The sequence below is a fragment of the Rhodamnia argentea genome, chromosome 11 (genome assembly GCF_020921035.1).
Source record: "Rhodamnia argentea isolate NSW1041297 chromosome 11, ASM2092103v1, whole genome shotgun sequence".
NCBI lineage: Eukaryota > Viridiplantae > Streptophyta > Magnoliopsida > Myrtales > Myrtaceae > Rhodamnia > Rhodamnia argentea.
The window spans coordinates 8,548,886-8,565,782 of NC_063160.1; the positions used below are offsets into that span (position 1 = coordinate 8,548,886).

A 16,897-nucleotide genomic window follows, 5' to 3' on the forward strand; every position below is an offset into this window, starting at 1 on the left:
TCAAGCCCCTTCTCATTTAATTTCTGAGCCAAAACGAGCCTTTTCGTTCCTCGGTCCCCAATCCTAGCCTACGTTATAACCCTCCAAAGTCTCTTCTGATTAGGGCACTTGAGTTAACGTAGAGTTAAATGATTTTAAGCATCACTCGAAGAAGTTCGAGCAAGATTATTTCTCTCTCATTTTTGCGGGATTCTTGACTTGTAAATCCGGAGCAAATGATGAAGAAATTCATTTCAGCAGCCTTGACTCAACCGGAGTCCCCTTTGTAAACCTTTGACCTAGCTCTCATTACGGTCCTAATCAAGACCTCCAGATCGACTCGGTCGTATCAATTGCGAGATTACTTGGATCCTTATCGAATGTGATGATGGAAAGATTGAGTGATTTCTCTTGAATCCTGCAGACAGGATAAATAGCTTTTCTCGAGAGTGAGAGAAAGCCCTTTCGAATCGAAGTCCCCCCATTCAGCTCACATTAGAGGTATTCGTAATGTGAGAACCTCCCTGGACAAAATTGGTAATGCAAACTTGACAGAATGGTTATGCATGAACCATAGTATGAGTGATTGCATTATACTCATTGTTGAATATGTTTGTGTGTGTTACCTCCGACATTCTATGATAGGTAATACATTCCCGATGTTCGAGTTCCCTCCCAAGGTCTCGAAATTCATCCAAGGATTATTGAATGAGCAAGTTTTGCTGGCAAATGCCTACTAGGTACGATACAACAATCTGCTTCGTTCCTTGATTAATCGTTTGGAGAACACGGGTAAGTTTTCTGAACCCCTTTTCAAATTAACAACTCTTCTCATGATAGTTGTTATGATTCAATTCAGGCAATATGCCCCTTTTGTACTTATCGATTCCATTCGATGGTGCTCCCATCAAATATTGTTCAATTCAGGCAATATGCCTCTTCCGTCAAGTCGTGTAGACATATGCACTGGCGATCTTGACATCTTATCAAATCATAACGACGTAGCTCTTATGGTTTCAATCTCGAGACATGAAGACATATGCACTTGGCGATCTTGACATCTTATCAAATCATAACGACGTAGCTCTTATGGTTTCAATCTCGGGACGTGAAGATATATGCACCGGCGATCTTGACATCTTATCAAATCATAACGACGTAGCTCTTATGGTTTCAATCTCGGGACGTGAAGACATATGCACTGGCGATCTTGACATCTCTTCAAATCATAACGACGTAACTCTTATGATTTCGGTATCAGATCACGAAGACGTATGCACCGGTGATCTTGACCTTTAGTCGGCTCATAATGACATAGCTCTTATGATTTTCGGCTCCTTTATCAAATCATGAAGACATAAGCACCCATATTTTTGATCCAAACCAAATCATAACGACGTAGCTCTTATGATTTTGGTTCCCCTTTATCGAATCGTGAAGACATATGCACTGGCGATTTCGACATTTAATCAACTCACAACGACGTAACTCTTGTGAACTTGATCCCACTTCTTTCGACTCACAACGACGTAGCTCTTATGATCTCAAATGACACACATATCTTGCGCTGTCTCGCATTAGGGAGAAGTCTCTGATAACAGATAGGCCAAATACCTTAAAATCCTTGCATCCGCAAAAAGAAGCTTGGAAATTAAGAGAACCATTAGCTTACGAGAAATTTGGTAAAACAGGTATTCTTGTATGCGATCCATGTGCGGTTTCTCTAACATGAAAAAGGGAAATTATGACACATGTTATTTGAGTCTTGCATATCATGCATCACTTCATTACATAAAAAATGGGATTAAAACTCCCGCCAAAAAGTTCATCCATAATTTGCAATTGTCAAAATTTAGGATTCAATTTTGTCTTTGAGCGGAACCTCTACGAGCCTCCACTCAAAGAGGGGCGGCTGTTGACGCCTAAATTTTGACTAATCTATTTTTTGCATAAAAATTATAAAAAAATCATCTCACATATTTATTTTTAGCGTACATTGCATTGGCATATAATTGGGCAAGAGAACACTTAATTTAGCATGCGTCTAAACTAGGCACGGGATGGAAAAATACACCGAGAAGATTTGAAACTTCGTGGACTGTATTACAAATACTTAAAATTTCGGGGACCGCATTGCAAATACTTGGAACTTCGGGGACTGTATTGCAAATACCAAAAGAAGATGAAGAAGGGAAGATGAAGAAGGGAAGATGATGAAGGGAAGATGAAAATGGAAGGTGAAGAAATGAAGATGAAGAAGGGAAGATGAAAATGGAAGGTGAAGAAATGAAGATGAAGAAGGGAAGATGAAAATGGAAGGTGAAGAAATGAAGATGAAGAATGAAGGGTGGAGAAATTTGGCTATAAAAGAGGGAGAGTTCTTGAGAATTGAGGAGGAGAATTTTGATGATAGAGAAGGTAGAGAGCTCTTGAGAAGAGTTTTTGAGGGGGGAGTAGAAGAGAATTGAGAGAGTTTTTGAGAGGAATTTTTAGAGAGGAAAAAGAGAGTTCTTGAGAAAAATTAGAAGAGAAAATTCGAGAGTGAAGAAAAGAGTTTTAGTCGAGCATCATCTTCGACGAGTCCCGACACATATTTCGCCTCTCGCCACCCAACAACGCCATTGCTTGCCATTTTCGACGACAGCCGCGTTCTTCCAGCTCCGAGATCTTGAAGGGAACTATAACGTGTATGTGAGTAAGATTTTGTGTAATAGAAGGTAATCATTTCCATCTCGATCTACAAAAATGTAATCGTTTGGTTTGAATGTTTGTTTGTTTATTTTAGACATGCCACGTGTTCCAAATTTTAGCATTATTACATGTTAATTTATTTTTATAAATACTCGTGGATCGGCTGCGTTTTCTTTCTTTCTAAATCACCCATGGTGTATATCGTACAAAGTTCAATGTTTTACATCCCCATAAAAAAGAAGAAAAAATCAAAAAAATTGCATCTTTGAATTTCAAGTAAAATCCATCAAAATTGCCAAATCAAATATTTTTCATGAAAATGGTACCGAAAGGGCGTTAGAGTAATCTAGCGTAACCAAATCCCCGAATTCAAAATCTCTGGTTCGCGGAAATAAGATAGTTTTCTCCCACTATTTTATTTAGGTTTCTAATCAACCTACCGAAAATGATTAGTGGCGACTCCAAATTCAAAACACGTTGCATGTTAATTATTTGAACCTTAAGTTGCGATTTGGTATGGACTTGGGAGAGTCCGAGTTAGGTTAGTTAATTAATTAACCCGATAATCCATTAGCCCGAAAATTAACTTGTTTATTTTTTAGGTCGCGACAGGAAGGCCCACATTTTGATAAAAGCCCTCCTCAATCTTCACCAGTTATATGAATTGGTTGATGTGAACAACAGAAGTAGTTGTTGCACATTTGAGCTTGCTCTTTATTGGTGAAGATAATAATGTTCCTGAAATAGAAAGGATTCACTCTGCTCTTATTGATTGGTTACGCATATAAACGTCATCCACATGCATATTTAGTAAAGGGACTTTGCTAGCATATCAATTTTTGGATGACTGTGAGAATAACAGTATGTTTGTGAGTCACAAATTCTTGAAAGAGTGGACCCTACAATAATTTTTAAATAAATAAATACTTTGTTTATTTTTGTGGCTTAAAACAGACTAGTGACATAACAATCGCCCGGATAGTGTGATATAATCAATTCTCTTAGTAAAGAATAAATATGGTGATATCTAAGTTTGCAAATCCTAGAGCAAAAGACTGATTGAAAGAAATTTTCTCCAATTAAGAATCAAGGAAAACATGATCACAACCTGATTTGGACTTTACAAGAAAAGAGAAATGTCTATCCTTAAATAAATTCACAAGCAGTTACATATTGTAGACTCGTTTTTTCTAATAAGTTTTTAGGAAAAATGATCATAATGACGTCATATCAAACCATAGTCAAAATTAATAACGTGGCTAGAATATCATAACAAATACATCCAACACCACATCCTCTAGTTAATTATATATAAAGAGGCACACCCGCTTCATTGAAACACTGTACACTCTCTTCCCAGACAAAGAAATAATCCCATTTCTCTAGTGCATTTCTCTCCATTTCTCTCACTCATCCTGGAAAAGGAAAATCACGATCCAATGGCATGCATAGACACGTACAACTCCGATCAGCCACAGTACAAGGGCGTGCCGATAGGCGCGAGGATCTCCTTCTCCAACGACTTTGTCGACCCGAACTACTCGGCGAAACAAGACATGACGAGGAGTCCCAGAGCAGAAGCAGCAGCAGCAGCCGCTTCTGCAGACTTTGAGTTCTTCTCACTGTCATCGGCGGCAGCGGTGGCGCCAACCACAGGGTTCTCCATGATGAGCGCCGACGAGCTCTTCTTCAAGGGAAGGCTGTTGCCTCTCAAGGATGCCAAATTCCCGAAGACGGCGGTGACGACTCTGAGAGATGAGCTTCTGATGAATGAGGATGAAGATGATGACAGTGTGTTTGTGAAACCACCAAAGGGGTCGAGCACAAGGTGGAAGGGTTTTCTGGGCCTGAAGAAGACGAGCCACACTCCGTCCAAGAGATCGGTTGAGACGATCAGTGATGAGAAATTTGTTGAGTTTGAATTCAACAGTGAGAAGTGTGACCTGGCCTCAGATGATCATAAGACTATCACTCCAGGCAAGGCATCACCGGTGAGTATAATTTGCTGTGAAAATGAAATAACCTTTGTCACGTCGGAACCGATGGATTTCGTTAACGAGTACATTGAGACTTTTATTGAGCCCTTCCGAAATCAAGCTTATTAACAATCAATATCCATCTCTAATTAACGGTTTTCCGAACTTGATGCAGGACGTGACGAATCATGGAGGGTCGGACCGCGGAGACACCGAGATGGTATTGTAGGAGATTCAACTCAACCGGTGTGGTTGGGCTGCCTGGTGTTTTGGTGGTGTGATTCACTAGTCGTTTATGAAGTTAGTGTGAGTCATGTTTGGACAAGATCCAAGATGTCAATGTTTGGATCATCCCGGTCGCGTTAGCACTTTTAAGGTTGTCTGTTCTTCTTTTTTCTCTCCTTTTGTTTTGGGGGCGGGCTTAGTTTTCCCGATTCCAATTGAGTGGAGACGTGCCAATGTAAATTATCTCTTTATTTTGTCAATGAATGTGTGAAAAGTACAAGCTGTTTAAATTAGGACTATGTTTGCCTCCGTTTCTGATTAGTGAAAAGATTTTTAGATTAACAAAAATCAACTTTTTTACTTTTTACCGAATGTACATTTTTGTAAACCCACCAACCAGAGACTTTCCAAGCACGCAGGGAAATATGACACGAAAAGATAAATATGTAAACAAAATATCGTAAAAACCAATAATGGAATAAATAAATAAAAATGAGGAGTCAAATAAATATGTTAGAATTAAGATATCGAAAATGGGATGGAGCAAAAATGCATAGATTCGATTTCTTATCTCCTACTGATTGTAAATAAATTTCCCTATTTGATAACCCGTTTAAGTTTTGACTCGCCTCTTATCTTTTGAATTGATATTTCAAATTTTCGGAAATCACCGGTCATCATAAAAGAAAACCAAAAGCATATATGATGCACCATTGGTCACTCTTAGAATTAGGATGTCAGAAATCGGGTAACTGCAATGGATAGATTTGATTTCCTATGTCCCTTGACTCACGTGTTATCTTTTTACTATTTCAAATTTTCGGGATTCACCGTTCATCAAAAAGGAAACCAAGAGAATATACGAATGTCGAGATAGATCTACTTAAAAAGTTGTCTTGTAGGGGCGAGATAAAAATACCAAGTTGGTAGGTCAAGAAGATCAATTTCGAATCCGGTTTCTGATTCAACCGAAGGAATTTGAAATTTGATATGACAGCTGAGCCACGAGCTTGCTTCGTCACGAAACCAAAGGAGCAGCACATGCTCTCTTATCTTTTGGTCAACAAGTGTTTTGATGCTCACGACTCCGAAGTCTACTTGAAAATTAAAGAATCACGGTTAATCCTCCCCCAATTCCTGCCATTTATTCTGCCTACACTTGTCATTAAGCAATCATACGAGCTGTGTAATCAATCATGTAGCCTGCAACTTTTGGATTCATCCAGAAATTGAAGAAAAGCAATCGATAGTCTATTTGACTGTCTTTGTCCCGTTTGTGGACTTATTTTTCATCCTATCTATGTTCGAAATAGAAGAATGGCGTTATCGGGGTGATGATATAGATGGTCTGAATTTTTTTAGTTATTCAGGATGTGTTTGTTTGAGGGAAAACATTTGCCGGGAATTCGTTTTAGTTAAAGCAAACCAATTTGCTAACTATGAAATATTTTTTAGTTATTCAATATGGTCATTGAATATATATATTCGGTTAAATTTGGTCCTTTTTTTAGAAACAACTAATTTGAGTCCTTTCCTTGAAAATTTTAACGGTGTTAGCTGGCGTGGAAGTTTGCCGATATGTTGCCATTGAAAGTCTAAGTCGGCATCCATAATTTCCTCCGGTTTAAGTTTGACGAATGTATTCCTTCCAGCCAGCCTCTCATTGGTGCGTTTCTCTAAAATAACTGATCGGTGAAAATATGCTGGTAAAGATATGACTGGTAACTTCTTTTTTTGGGTAAGTTACTAAATTGGTAACCCTAATTATAAGTAGCACAAACAAAGGTTAAAAGTTATTTAAGCCATTGATAAGAAAAATATGTTGGTAAATCATAAGATAAGTTTTTTTTTTTTTCGGTCAAAGATAATAGAAGTTGTTATTTAACAGCAAAGGCCTCATAAATGTTAGTAACGAACTCAAATTGGAGTTGGTAACACGAAATTATTTGGTAATTAAATAAAAAAAATTGGTGATCACAAGTTGATAGTAGTTTCTAAAAAAAGTTGGCAAGACGGTCAAAAAAAGTGGTAATAGTATACAATAATCGGTAAATAAAATAAACAAATAAATGTTAGTCTTAAGCAGCTTTGATGAGACTTGGTAATTTAAAATTAGTTGGTAATTAAGTGGAGAATATTGATAAGTTGCTCAAATAGATATTGGTAATTTCATATAATGGTTGATAAATTAAAGCGTTGGTAAAGGTATATAAAATTTGTAAATGAATATGTTAGATACAGACGAAGTTAATAATTAAAAGAAAGTAAACACGGGTAACTAATTCGGTTGAGTGTTGGTAACACAAAACTTTTTGATAATTTCATCAGATCAAAGTTGATAATCACTGCAATTAAAATTAGTAACTGTCAAAACAGAGTTAGTAAATTTAACAGGTTGATAAGTAAGATTTTGGTAACTCAAGTTAATAGTTAGTAAATTTTAAAAAAAAAACATTTGTAAGCAATTCAAATGGATATTGGTAATACCATAACTAATTGATAATCTAATAGGAGAAAAGATGCAAGTTACACAAACAAATAAAGATAAAAAAATTCATATAACGGTTGATAAATTTAAGGTGTTTGTAATAGAGGCTAATAAGAATTGATTAATAACTAAAAATTTGAAATAAATGTTGGTAAGCAATTTAAATGTGAATTAACTATTCAAAACTCGTCGGTACTTTTATTTAAAAAAAGTGGATAAGTTGCTCAAAAAAAGATTAGTCAATTTATGTAGAAGTTGGTAGCTTTAAGATGTTGTTGAGAAGCACAGATAAAAATTAGTAGAAGATAATAACAATTGATAACTTGTAAATTGTTAAAAAAACAAAAAGTTAGTGATTTCATGAAAATGTTATAAGTTACCCACAAGTCATCAGTAAATCAGGCAACCCGATAACTTTTTGCAGCCACAATGTTTCAATACTTACCAACTATTTTATGAATCTACAATCTACTTTCTTTTTAGAACGGAACAGTAAAATTGGATAAAATTGTAAATAAAATCCTTTTTTTTTTTTTTTTGCATTTTTGGCCAATTTAGTTATAAATATTTTAAGTTTGTCGATTCCGTCCTAAACATTTTCTCATTTTTTTCCAATTCAATTCTATTGGCCGAAAATCGTTGACGTGGACGTCATCTATTCTACGTGACACCGCCGGAGTTAACGTGGATAATTTTTAATAATTTTTCGAATATTTTTATTTTTCCCTTATTTTTCTTTTTTCTTTATTTTGTTTTCCTTTTTTCCTTTCGTTTTTCCTTTTTCGCCCTCCATACTCGACCTCTGCCGGCATCAGGTGGGACATGAGCTTATCGCCAGCTCAGTTGTTTCTATCTTCTTCGAGAGCCATGTTGGCCCCCAGAGCCGAGTTGGTGAGCATGTCGCGGATCTCTCGGACTTTGTGGCTCACACTCTCTCCTCTTGTTTCTGCAACACCGCCCAAAGAGCCCGCACCCGGCATTCGCCGTTGTTAGGATGGTTGCCATTGCAGTCAAACTGCTAGCAAAGGTCTGATGTCACAGTGGACGAAAGCGAGACGAGCAAAGGAATCTTATTCAAGTAACAGAAGATCTGGGCTTGGCACTGAGATATGAATAATCCGAAACTTTTTCATTTTCGAAGTTGATTGTAATTGAAGAGAAGATACCAATAGGCCTAAATTTCATGACCAAGTAAAAGTTCAAAATGAAAACTAGATTATGCCCATGTCCTATCCTGAGAAATGCTTAAGTAATCGTCATTAGTCCACCATGAGAGTAACGACCTATTTTGGACCACAATATAATAAATAACAATCAATTAGTAATTATTGTGGAGCTCACTCTTTTAAAATTTTGTGATCGAAAATAGATTGTTACTCTCATGGTGGATTATGGACTGTTATGCTAGCCGGACTCTTCAATAATAAAGATAAAAACCAAGCGAAATGTAACAATCCTATTCTTATGAAACAAAAAATAAAAAGAGAAATAATAACAGCTAAATTAACTTCATCTTCCTCGATTGGGTAAGATCAATCTTCTTCAATGAATCTTTTGTTGCTTGTTCTATGTCAAAATCAGGCTATTTGCATGCTTTTGTACATGAAAACTGCTGAGTCCACCTTTTGATAAATGGATTGAACATTGTGGATATTTAAGTTTTTATCATGTCTTGACCCCCCAACAAAAAAAAAAAAAAAGAGCATTACAATTTTGCTGTTATGACCTCCTTTTATTTTTCTGAAAAAGCTGCAAATTTTTTTTAAAATTAATAACGAAGAAAGGGAAGCAGCTCTGAGTTGAGTGTAGGTGGACATGCGTTTGTGGGCTCTCGTGTCCTGAAAATCCGATGAGCACCCTCATACTGTTTCCAAGGAATGAACTTGTGGTCAGGATGATCCTTCCATTCATGCCTTTCAAGTTCTCCGGTAAAACTTCTCCGTAATAACACCATTTTGGATTTTTCTTTTCAAAATTCTTGATGATGATGACGATGATGGTGATGATCTCTCATCGATGGTGCTTTCAAGATCCTGGGGAATGATTTTCGTATTGCAGTTTTGTCCTCCATCGTCAAGAGCATGACTATGTCCCCTTCTCTTGAGTGCTGGCTGAAGATTCTCTACGTTGTGTTTGCCTTCTTCTCAGCTTTCTTTCTGGGTGCTCTCAAAGGTCCTCCATTTACCAATTGTCAGAATTTGAAATTATTTGTCTATCTCCCCCTGTCTCATGCATAAAATTTAGCATTTCTCTGTTTTTAATCTCTTCATCTGATTTATTTTTCTCTTCCATTTTTTTTGCAGCTGTCGTGGTGGGTCCTTTTGCTTGTTTGATTGTCATGCTGGGGAATGCTGGGGTGATTCTGGGGTTGTTCCCTGCACATGTTACCTGGACAGTCCACGCCCTCATAAAGTAATAGTGTCCATAAATTGCCTATAACCACCTACACTAATGCTCACTTATCATATTCCATGTTCTATGATATGTTATTTCTCTGTTTTTCATGATTCTATTGCAGGATCAATGGACTTGATGGCCCTCTTAAAGTAGCCATCCTTCTGGGTCTGCCTGCTTTGTTTGGAATATGGTTGGTTTTGAGCTTAGTCGGGACTGCTCTTGTTGGTGTTGGCTATGGTTTTTTCGCGCCCTGGGTCTTGTCTTTCGAGGCCTTCAGCCACGAGGATGAATCGATGAAATTCCTCCGCTGCATTAAGGTGAAACTTTTACTCGGAGCTTACTCATGTCTGCAATTAGGAACTTAATGCCAACTCTGATAACACACTTTTGGTTCGTTCCTTTACTTTCATCTCTTTTGATATCCTAGGATGGGACATGGGATACGATAAAAGGAAGTTGCACTCTGGTTCAAGATTTCATGGACATGTGTTGTCACTCGTACCCGACTTATTTGAAGGAGCTACATGAATCCACGGCTACGCATGAGGTGCAGACTTTTAGGTAGATTACAGCGAATATTCAGTTGCGCTTTTTGTTGCTTTTCTTTCTGAAAGATTGTCGGTTCCATCTTCATAGCTCATAGTAATTTGCGGACCGAACATTGAAATAAATTTCTTGTTCCAATAGTTCAATTTAACGATTTAAGTTGAAGAGATATGGAGGTGATGTTCCAGGCATGCTCAATGAACCATCATGGCAACGTTTAGTTAATGATTATGGTAATAACCAAAGCCGGCAAAGTTGTAGGTTCACCGAGTTTCGCGTAGTCTGAAAGCAGTCATTTGTGAAGGAACTAAATTTGCCAACTTCTTTCTCCCTCTTTTTCGGTTTTGTAGATTAGTTCATATTGCTGGATGCATCCTGGTTGGCCTGATGGGGCTAATCGTGGATGTCCCACTTTACACCGCCATTATGGTCATCAAGAGTCCGTACATGCTATTCAAAGGCTGGTTTCGCCTGATACACGATCTTATCAGTCGAGAGGGTCCATTTCTCGAAACGGCCTGCATTCCGATTACTGGTTTGACGATCCTCACGTGGCCCATTGCCGTAGCTTCGAGCATTTTAGCAGCTGCATTTTCAAGCTGCTTTATAGGACTATATGGAGCAGTCATCGTGTATCAGGTTTTGCCCCCTACTTCACAGTTCATTTTTCCTTTCTCATCAGCACCACCATTTTTGTAAAGAACTAGACTCCAACCCTGTGGAATTTTTGTGGAGGCAGGAAAGATCTTTTCGAAGAGGCGTAGCTTATGTGATTGCGATGGCAGCTGAATTCGATGAGTACACAAACGACTGTCTGTATCTTCAGGAGGGAACTATACTTCCAAAGTAAATAAGTCGTACCCTTTCATCATAATGTCACTATGATTAGCACAAATGCAATGCTGTAGCATTTTCCTTGTCGACCATTTACTGTTGGAGGTTTTGACAAGACGTAAACGTTTCCCACAGCCAGGCCTTCATACAGAAAGCAAAAGGCTTCTCAATCATCCGAGCTGTCGGTTGGAGGGAATCATACAGATGGAGGCAAAACCGCGTCTGCATCTGAAGAAGCACCGGCGATGCTTGTACCTAGCTTAGTTCAGTCAAGATCAGTGAGGGAGACAATACAAGAAATCCGGATGGTGCAGGTACATTGGGTTCTTTGGGGTCCAATTTAATGGTCACCAGGAAGATGAATTTCATATCATTACGAACTCGCTGAAAATCGCTTGTCCACACGGCTTTCCCACTTTTTGACAGCTTTGGGGGAAAATGATCAAGTCCCACAAAACAACAGGCAAAGCACTTCTGGATGCTAACATAATAACACCCGCCGATCTGTTTGAATGGCTGAAAGCAAAGACCAGCAGCGAAGCGACTATTATAGGCATTGGCCTGCCATGTTACTCACTCTTGCAGACCGTCCTCCACTCTATCAAAGCTGGTTCAGATGGTTTCCTGATGCGCGATGGCTTTGAGCTGAACCAACTGAACAGACCGAAGGACAAAGTGTTAGACTGGTTCTTTGGTCCTGTTCTGGTTCTGAAAGAACAGATCAAGGTCATGAGATTGGAAGAGAGTGAGGTGAGATTCTTAGAGAAAGTAGTCCTTTTTGGGAGCAATAAAGCTCGTATGGATAGGTGGAAGAATGGTGGAGTCGAGCCTCAGGATCCTCTCAGAGCTGCTCAGATCCGGGGTATTAGTAGAAGGTATGTACTTAATAGACCAGTAATTTCCCTGCTGAAATTTGAAGAACAATTGATGTTTCTTTAATTTTCCCGGTTGGTATACTATGTTCCATGCATCTTCCTGGCGGTACATTCGCTGTTTGTCACCTGCTTGAATTGTGAGTTCGATCTTATGTGATCAAATCCTCATGAGAACCAGAATTTCTCTCGGGGTCTTCTCATATCCCCTGAAGATTATCCATGTTGGTTGCAATAGCAGATTCTAGTTTTATTTTGTCTCACAAATAAAATACAGGGTCTTGATTGTCTGAAACATATGAAGACACTTTCATTCCAAATCCAATGACATTGAAGTACATGCTTGGAAATTTAGCGGACTGATCAATCCTTTTCATGTCATTCTTTGCCTAAATGGCTGCCATAGCATAGATAGAGTGCAGGGCTATAACATTCTCTCTGCGCTAAAAATCGTTGCATTTACAGTTGACCGTGGATGGACTTACCGTATCGATGCTTGCACTTTACACAAAATTTTGGCAGGATGATAGGAATCATAAGAAGTGAATCGAAGTTACCGACCTACAGAAGGAAATACCATCAGGTGGTCAAGGCTTTGGTCACATATTCTGCAGAGAAGGAAGGTTCCAGTAGCGATACTTCAGTCGGATCCGGTGTCCGCCTTGAAGACGCCTTAGTGTAAATCAAAATGTGCCATTTTGATTTTTTTTTTTTTTTTTTTTTGGAGTTAGCAAATGAACAAAATTTTGCAGATGTTAATGAAAGTTTTGCAGAAGATTGTTCATCCCATGAAATGATGAAAATGTTTATCATGTTCATCTGGTGATGACCCAGTTGTTCAGATACATGAAAGGGCGGGGCACATACAACTGCCCTAGATTTGTACAATGCAAATTTCACTCTCTCTATTTTTTCCCCCCTTCTTGAGTTATATTTGCATGAGCCTTGCGCAGCTAAAGGAACTTGGAATATACGTGAAATCCATCTTATGTAAACATTTTTATTTAGGCTTCATTTGTTTCGTAAAAAATGAATGATTTCAAAAACATCCTCCTGAAAATAACTGACAATATTGCTTATAAAATGAATGAATGGAAAATATATTCGCCGCCCACTAAAATATTTAGATATAAATGGTTGATGATGATGAAAACTATTTTAATTGGCTAATTATTCCAAGCGCTTTAATTGATTATTTTTAGTCTTCTTTAAATCATTTAATTTTTTGCGAAATAAGTGGAGCTGGTATTGGTCAAAAACTCATTTTCTTAACTCGTATTCCGGGATGTTTATGAAGATCTATGCTTTGTTTATGCAGACTTAGGCTTCATTTGTTTGAAAAAAAAAATTAGGACAATATTTTCTTTAATAGAATAACCCTAGTCAAGAAAAATGTTTTTCGTCTTGAAGAAAATTCCCACTCAAAGATTGGGAACAATTCACTCCCATTTTCTACTCGTGGTAAATTGTTGTAATTACCTCATTAGAAAATATGAATGCAGCGACGAAGTTGCATGTTTCTACTCCGTTTGCAGGGCTTTGGGCTTTCGGCGTCCAAAACTCCTTGGGCCAAAGTTTGGTGTTTGGAAAGAAATTAAGAAAGCCACATTCGGAAAAAGTCAACCTTGAAAAGGTTGAAAGCCTAAGGCAGGTCTTAGGTTGCATTGGGCTTTTTAGCTTTCTCCATGCAATTGGAATAAGTTAATGATTTTTTTTTTATTGACTTCGTTGCTCTCAAAATCTTATTAATCAATTTAACCTTTTTTTAAATAGAAACCCTAGATCCTCTCTCTTCAACCAGAATGGCCTCGGCCACATGGGCTCGTGCGACCTCAGGCAAAGTTGTAAGCAACCAGAAATAGCCATCTTCTTGAGGCTGCCCTTTTATCCACTCTCCTCTATGTAAATTGTATCTACTTGATATATACAATCTTCAGGACTAAGGCTCATTCAATTTCTCAAAAAATAAATGATTTGGAAATTATTTCGTCGCCCATCGCTTATAAAAAAGAATGGACCGGTAAAAAAAAAAATTTGTGCGAGGCGTAGGCAATGTAATTAGTGTGGAAATAAGATGCACCACGCCATAGATGCTACCGCTATTAATGTACCACTACGTGGATGCCCAGCTAAACAAGATGAGAAAAGCACCGAGACATAGCCAATGCAGACATTGTGTGACTATCTTACTCATTTTCTAAAATTTATCGACACGTGGAAACCCGAAAGAACCGACATAAATCGATTATCGGATACACACAAAGAAGACTCTCAAAGATCATACATTTTCTTTGTTGTGATCAAGTTTATCTATCAGATAATCCACATCTCACATTGATACATCCATTACGCGCTTTCTCGTTGAACTGAAATCATCGCATTAGCGACTAGAAGGACGAGAACTAATTTCACTATCCTTTTCGTTTCCCTTTGCAATCTTGCCCAAAAAGAGCACAACAGGAAGAAAAAAACAAACACAACAACAATTCTACCAATTCATGTTTATTATCATTCTTCACCATAATAATGATGAATCCTAAACACATGACGAAGACTGTACATGACAAAAGGGAAACAACAGAGTAAACCCTAGCCGAACATGAGAGAGATAATTCCCAAGATGACCAGTCAAATTATTCCCCAAACAGCCAAGAATAAACTCAATTAGAACAGCACTCATCACTCAGTCTTCAAGGCTTCAATCTGATGCCACTCGTACCGTCCTCCCATTGGCTCGTCCTCGACAAAATCATAATTATACCTAGTACCCACGAAAAATAATTAAGTTCCCACTAATTTTAATTTGAGCACTTTCATACCTCCAAAAATAAAATGGTAGTGAGAGTTGTTTCTCAGTGGGATTTACTTGTCCTTGTAATATTGCAGGAGCTTGCCCTCCATGGCCACGAAGAACTCCTCGATCTCCGAAGCGGCCAGCGCCGGCGCGAGCGTAGCCCTCGGCTTGTCGCGTGCCGCCTCCTCCATCTTGCTCCGGTGAATGTCCATATCTTCTGCCAGCACCAGCAGCTCTCGAAGGGTGGAATCCACAGAATTCCAAAAATGCTGTTGATTCATTAGTATATATAGCTCCACCAGCACGCAACACAATCAGATTTCGAAACGGGCAGAAAGAAAATTTGAATGGAGAGGCCTCCGTATTTTTTTAATTTTTTTTTTTGTATTTTCCTATTTTTTACCCTTTTGAAATTCGAATTTTAAAAAATACCGTAGCAGGCGTTAAATACAAAGAGAGGGCTCATCAATTGCTTCACGCACAAGAAGCTGGAGGGCTTCGTCTTCCCTCAGTCTCAGCCGATGTTTCAGCTTCATCGTGTCGCATGTACACTAGTCAATTAATGCCGTTCTAGAGCGGAACGATTCAAAAGAAGTCGGAACAAATCAATCAAACGGGCCACTCCCTGGCGGAACCATGCCCGAGCGCCGGAGACCATCCGCTGCCGCAGCTGAGGAGGGGAAACTCTTAGGTGGTGGCGCGGCAACCCCCGTGATGCAAAGGGGCTAAATTTAAACACCCCAAACTCACCATGACCGCAAGCATAATTTGCTTTCGAGGCTCATACACGGAGATTTAACGTGTTAATAATCGATGTCGACTCAGCAAATTTTGCAAAGACGGTAGGGTTTGAATTATCGATGGTGAATAGTATAAGGACTAGATTCCTAGTCAAATGAAGCATATGGACATAAGTCCACAAACTATAGGATTAAAATGTAATTTCCCCTTATCAAAGGGCAAAGAGTGTGGGAATTTGATGGCGATGGACTAAAGTCATGACAAAATTTGGTCACTAGGGATATATTTTACTAGCGAAATTAGTCTAATACATTTGAACAACATGTAAATGTTCCAAGAAACAAAATTTAGGCTCAAATGATCAAAATTCCACTCACTTTGTAAAGAAGAAACGAGCTCTAGTTATATCTGTTGCTCTTCGGAGCGTTGCTCAACTTACGATCTCCAATATTGTTGGCACGTCCCGTTATGTCCTGACGAGTGGTGTGTTAGATTGCGGGTGACCCGGTGTTCGGATGCGGTTCGGAGAATTCCACGGGTCGGGCCAGTTTTTTGGTGGTCTTGGGCCTTAGGAGAATGTGCATTGGTCTTTTTCACGGGCTTCTTGTTGGGCTTCTTACCCGACCAAGCATCGACAAATTTTTCTGTGCTAGGCGTGATGGCTAGTTCGCCATGACGTTGTTGAAAAAGAATCTGATTTTGGGCAAAATTACATTTTTAGATAGTATTTGAACCCCTAAATTCAATTTTGAGATTTTATTGCAAAAATTCCCCACAGATTTGGATTAATTTTGAAAATCGCAAGTCGGGACCGGTTCAAACCGGCGGTCATACGTTAGCATAATTAATATCGTGTGGCGTAGAATAATTTTTGTGGTAGCATAAATTAATCGTGTGACCCGATTAGCCGACGGCTTGAGTGTGTCCCTCCCTTACCTTCTTTGAAAGAAAAAACTTTGGGGTAAACTGAAACTTGAACCGGGGAAAATTGCAATTAAGGTCCTCCTACTTTGAGCGTGCTCAAATTTGGTCACTTTTCTATTTCTCGAGACAAATTTGATACCGTATAGTATTAAGAATACTATACGATATCTCAAAATTTGACATTATTTTGTCCACCAATGTTGACACCCGATTTTTAATCAATTTCTCTTTAGTTTTCTTTTCTAAAAAATTCTCAAAAATTCACAAAAAATCAAAAAATTTAAAAATCAACATTGGAAGCCTTGGCCAAGCTTAAGGAACCAATTTGGAGCAAAAAATAATTTTTCATATTTTTCTCATTTTTAATATTTTCGAAAAATAGGAAAATATTAGAAAATTCATAAAAAATGCTTTTCGAGGTCAAAAAAAT

General features: G+C 38.3%; 3 protein-coding genes across 4 annotated transcripts; 2 read left to right on the forward strand and 1 right to left on the reverse strand.

Annotated features, from left to right (window-relative positions):
* Positions 1-4,092: 4,092 nt before the first annotated feature.
* Positions 4,093-5,130, forward strand: LOC115746986. The gene is made up of 2 exons (XM_030682991.2): positions 4,093-4,661; positions 4,822-5,130. Exons 1-2 carry the CDS (start codon positions 4,110-4,112, stop codon positions 4,873-4,875), a joined length of 606 nt encoding a protein of 201 aa, XP_030538851.1. The 5' UTR covers positions 4,093-4,109; the 3' UTR covers positions 4,876-5,130.
* Positions 5,131-9,273: 4,143 nt separating this feature from the next.
* Positions 9,274-12,802, forward strand: LOC115746942 (uncharacterized membrane protein At3g27390). 2 transcript variants are annotated; one of them, XM_030682927.2, is made up of 9 exons: positions 9,274-9,531; positions 9,663-9,771; positions 9,878-10,073; positions 10,184-10,317; positions 10,653-10,941; positions 11,042-11,148; positions 11,276-11,450; positions 11,563-12,011; positions 12,531-12,802. In XM_030682927.2, the coding sequence occupies exons 1-9, from the start codon at positions 9,441-9,443 to the stop codon at positions 12,688-12,690; spliced, it is 1,710 nt and encodes a 569-aa protein (XP_030538787.1). In that variant the 5' UTR covers positions 9,274-9,440; the 3' UTR covers positions 12,691-12,802. The 2 variants fall into 2 exon arrangements, with proteins under 2 accessions (XP_030538787.1, XP_030538788.1); XM_030682928.2 differs by lacking the exon at positions 11,042-11,148 and having other exon boundaries at positions 10,184-10,303; positions 11,272-11,450.
* Positions 12,803-14,496: 1,694 nt separating this feature from the next.
* LOC115746943 (cyclin-dependent kinase inhibitor 1-like) lies at positions 14,497-15,190 on the reverse strand. Its single transcript, XM_030682929.2, has 2 exons — positions 14,875-15,190; positions 14,497-14,769 (listed from the first exon to the last, which is right to left on the reverse strand). The coding sequence occupies exons 1-2, from the start codon at positions 15,081-15,083 to the stop codon at positions 14,688-14,690; spliced, it is 291 nt and encodes a 96-aa protein (XP_030538789.1). The 5' UTR covers positions 15,084-15,190; the 3' UTR covers positions 14,497-14,687.
* Positions 15,191-16,897: the final 1,707 nt, after the last annotated feature.

What these genes read in the sequence shown, in the direction of transcription:
- LOC115746986 (XM_030682991.2), top strand. Translation starts at nt 4,110, where the DNA reads ATGGCATGCATAGACACGTACAACTCCGATCAGCCACAGTACAAGGGC. An exon ending in CTCCAGGCAAGGCATCACCG is followed by an intron (nt 4,662 to 4,821) that starts GTGAGTATAATT and finishes AACTTGATGCAG; the next exon opens with GACGTGACGAATCATGGAGG.
- LOC115746942 (XM_030682927.2), top strand. Translation starts at nt 9,441, where the DNA reads ATGACTATGTCCCCTTCTCTTGAGTGCTGGCTGAAGATTCTCTACGTT. An exon ending in ACAGTCCACGCCCTCATAAA is followed by an intron (nt 9,772 to 9,877) that starts GTAATAGTGTCC and finishes ATTCTATTGCAG; the next exon opens with GATCAATGGACTTGATGGCC. An exon ending in ATCCGGGGTATTAGTAGAAG is followed by an intron (nt 12,012 to 12,530) that starts GTATGTACTTAA and finishes AAATTTTGGCAG; the next exon opens with GATGATAGGAATCATAAGAA.
- LOC115746943 (XM_030682929.2), bottom strand. Translation starts at nt 15,083, where the DNA reads ATGAATCAACAGCATTTTTGGAATTCTGTGGATTCCACCCTTCGAGAG. An exon ending in CTGCAATATTACAAGGACAA is followed by an intron (nt 14,770 to 14,874) that starts GTAAATCCCACT and finishes CGTGGGTACTAG; the next exon opens with GTATAATTATGATTTTGTCG.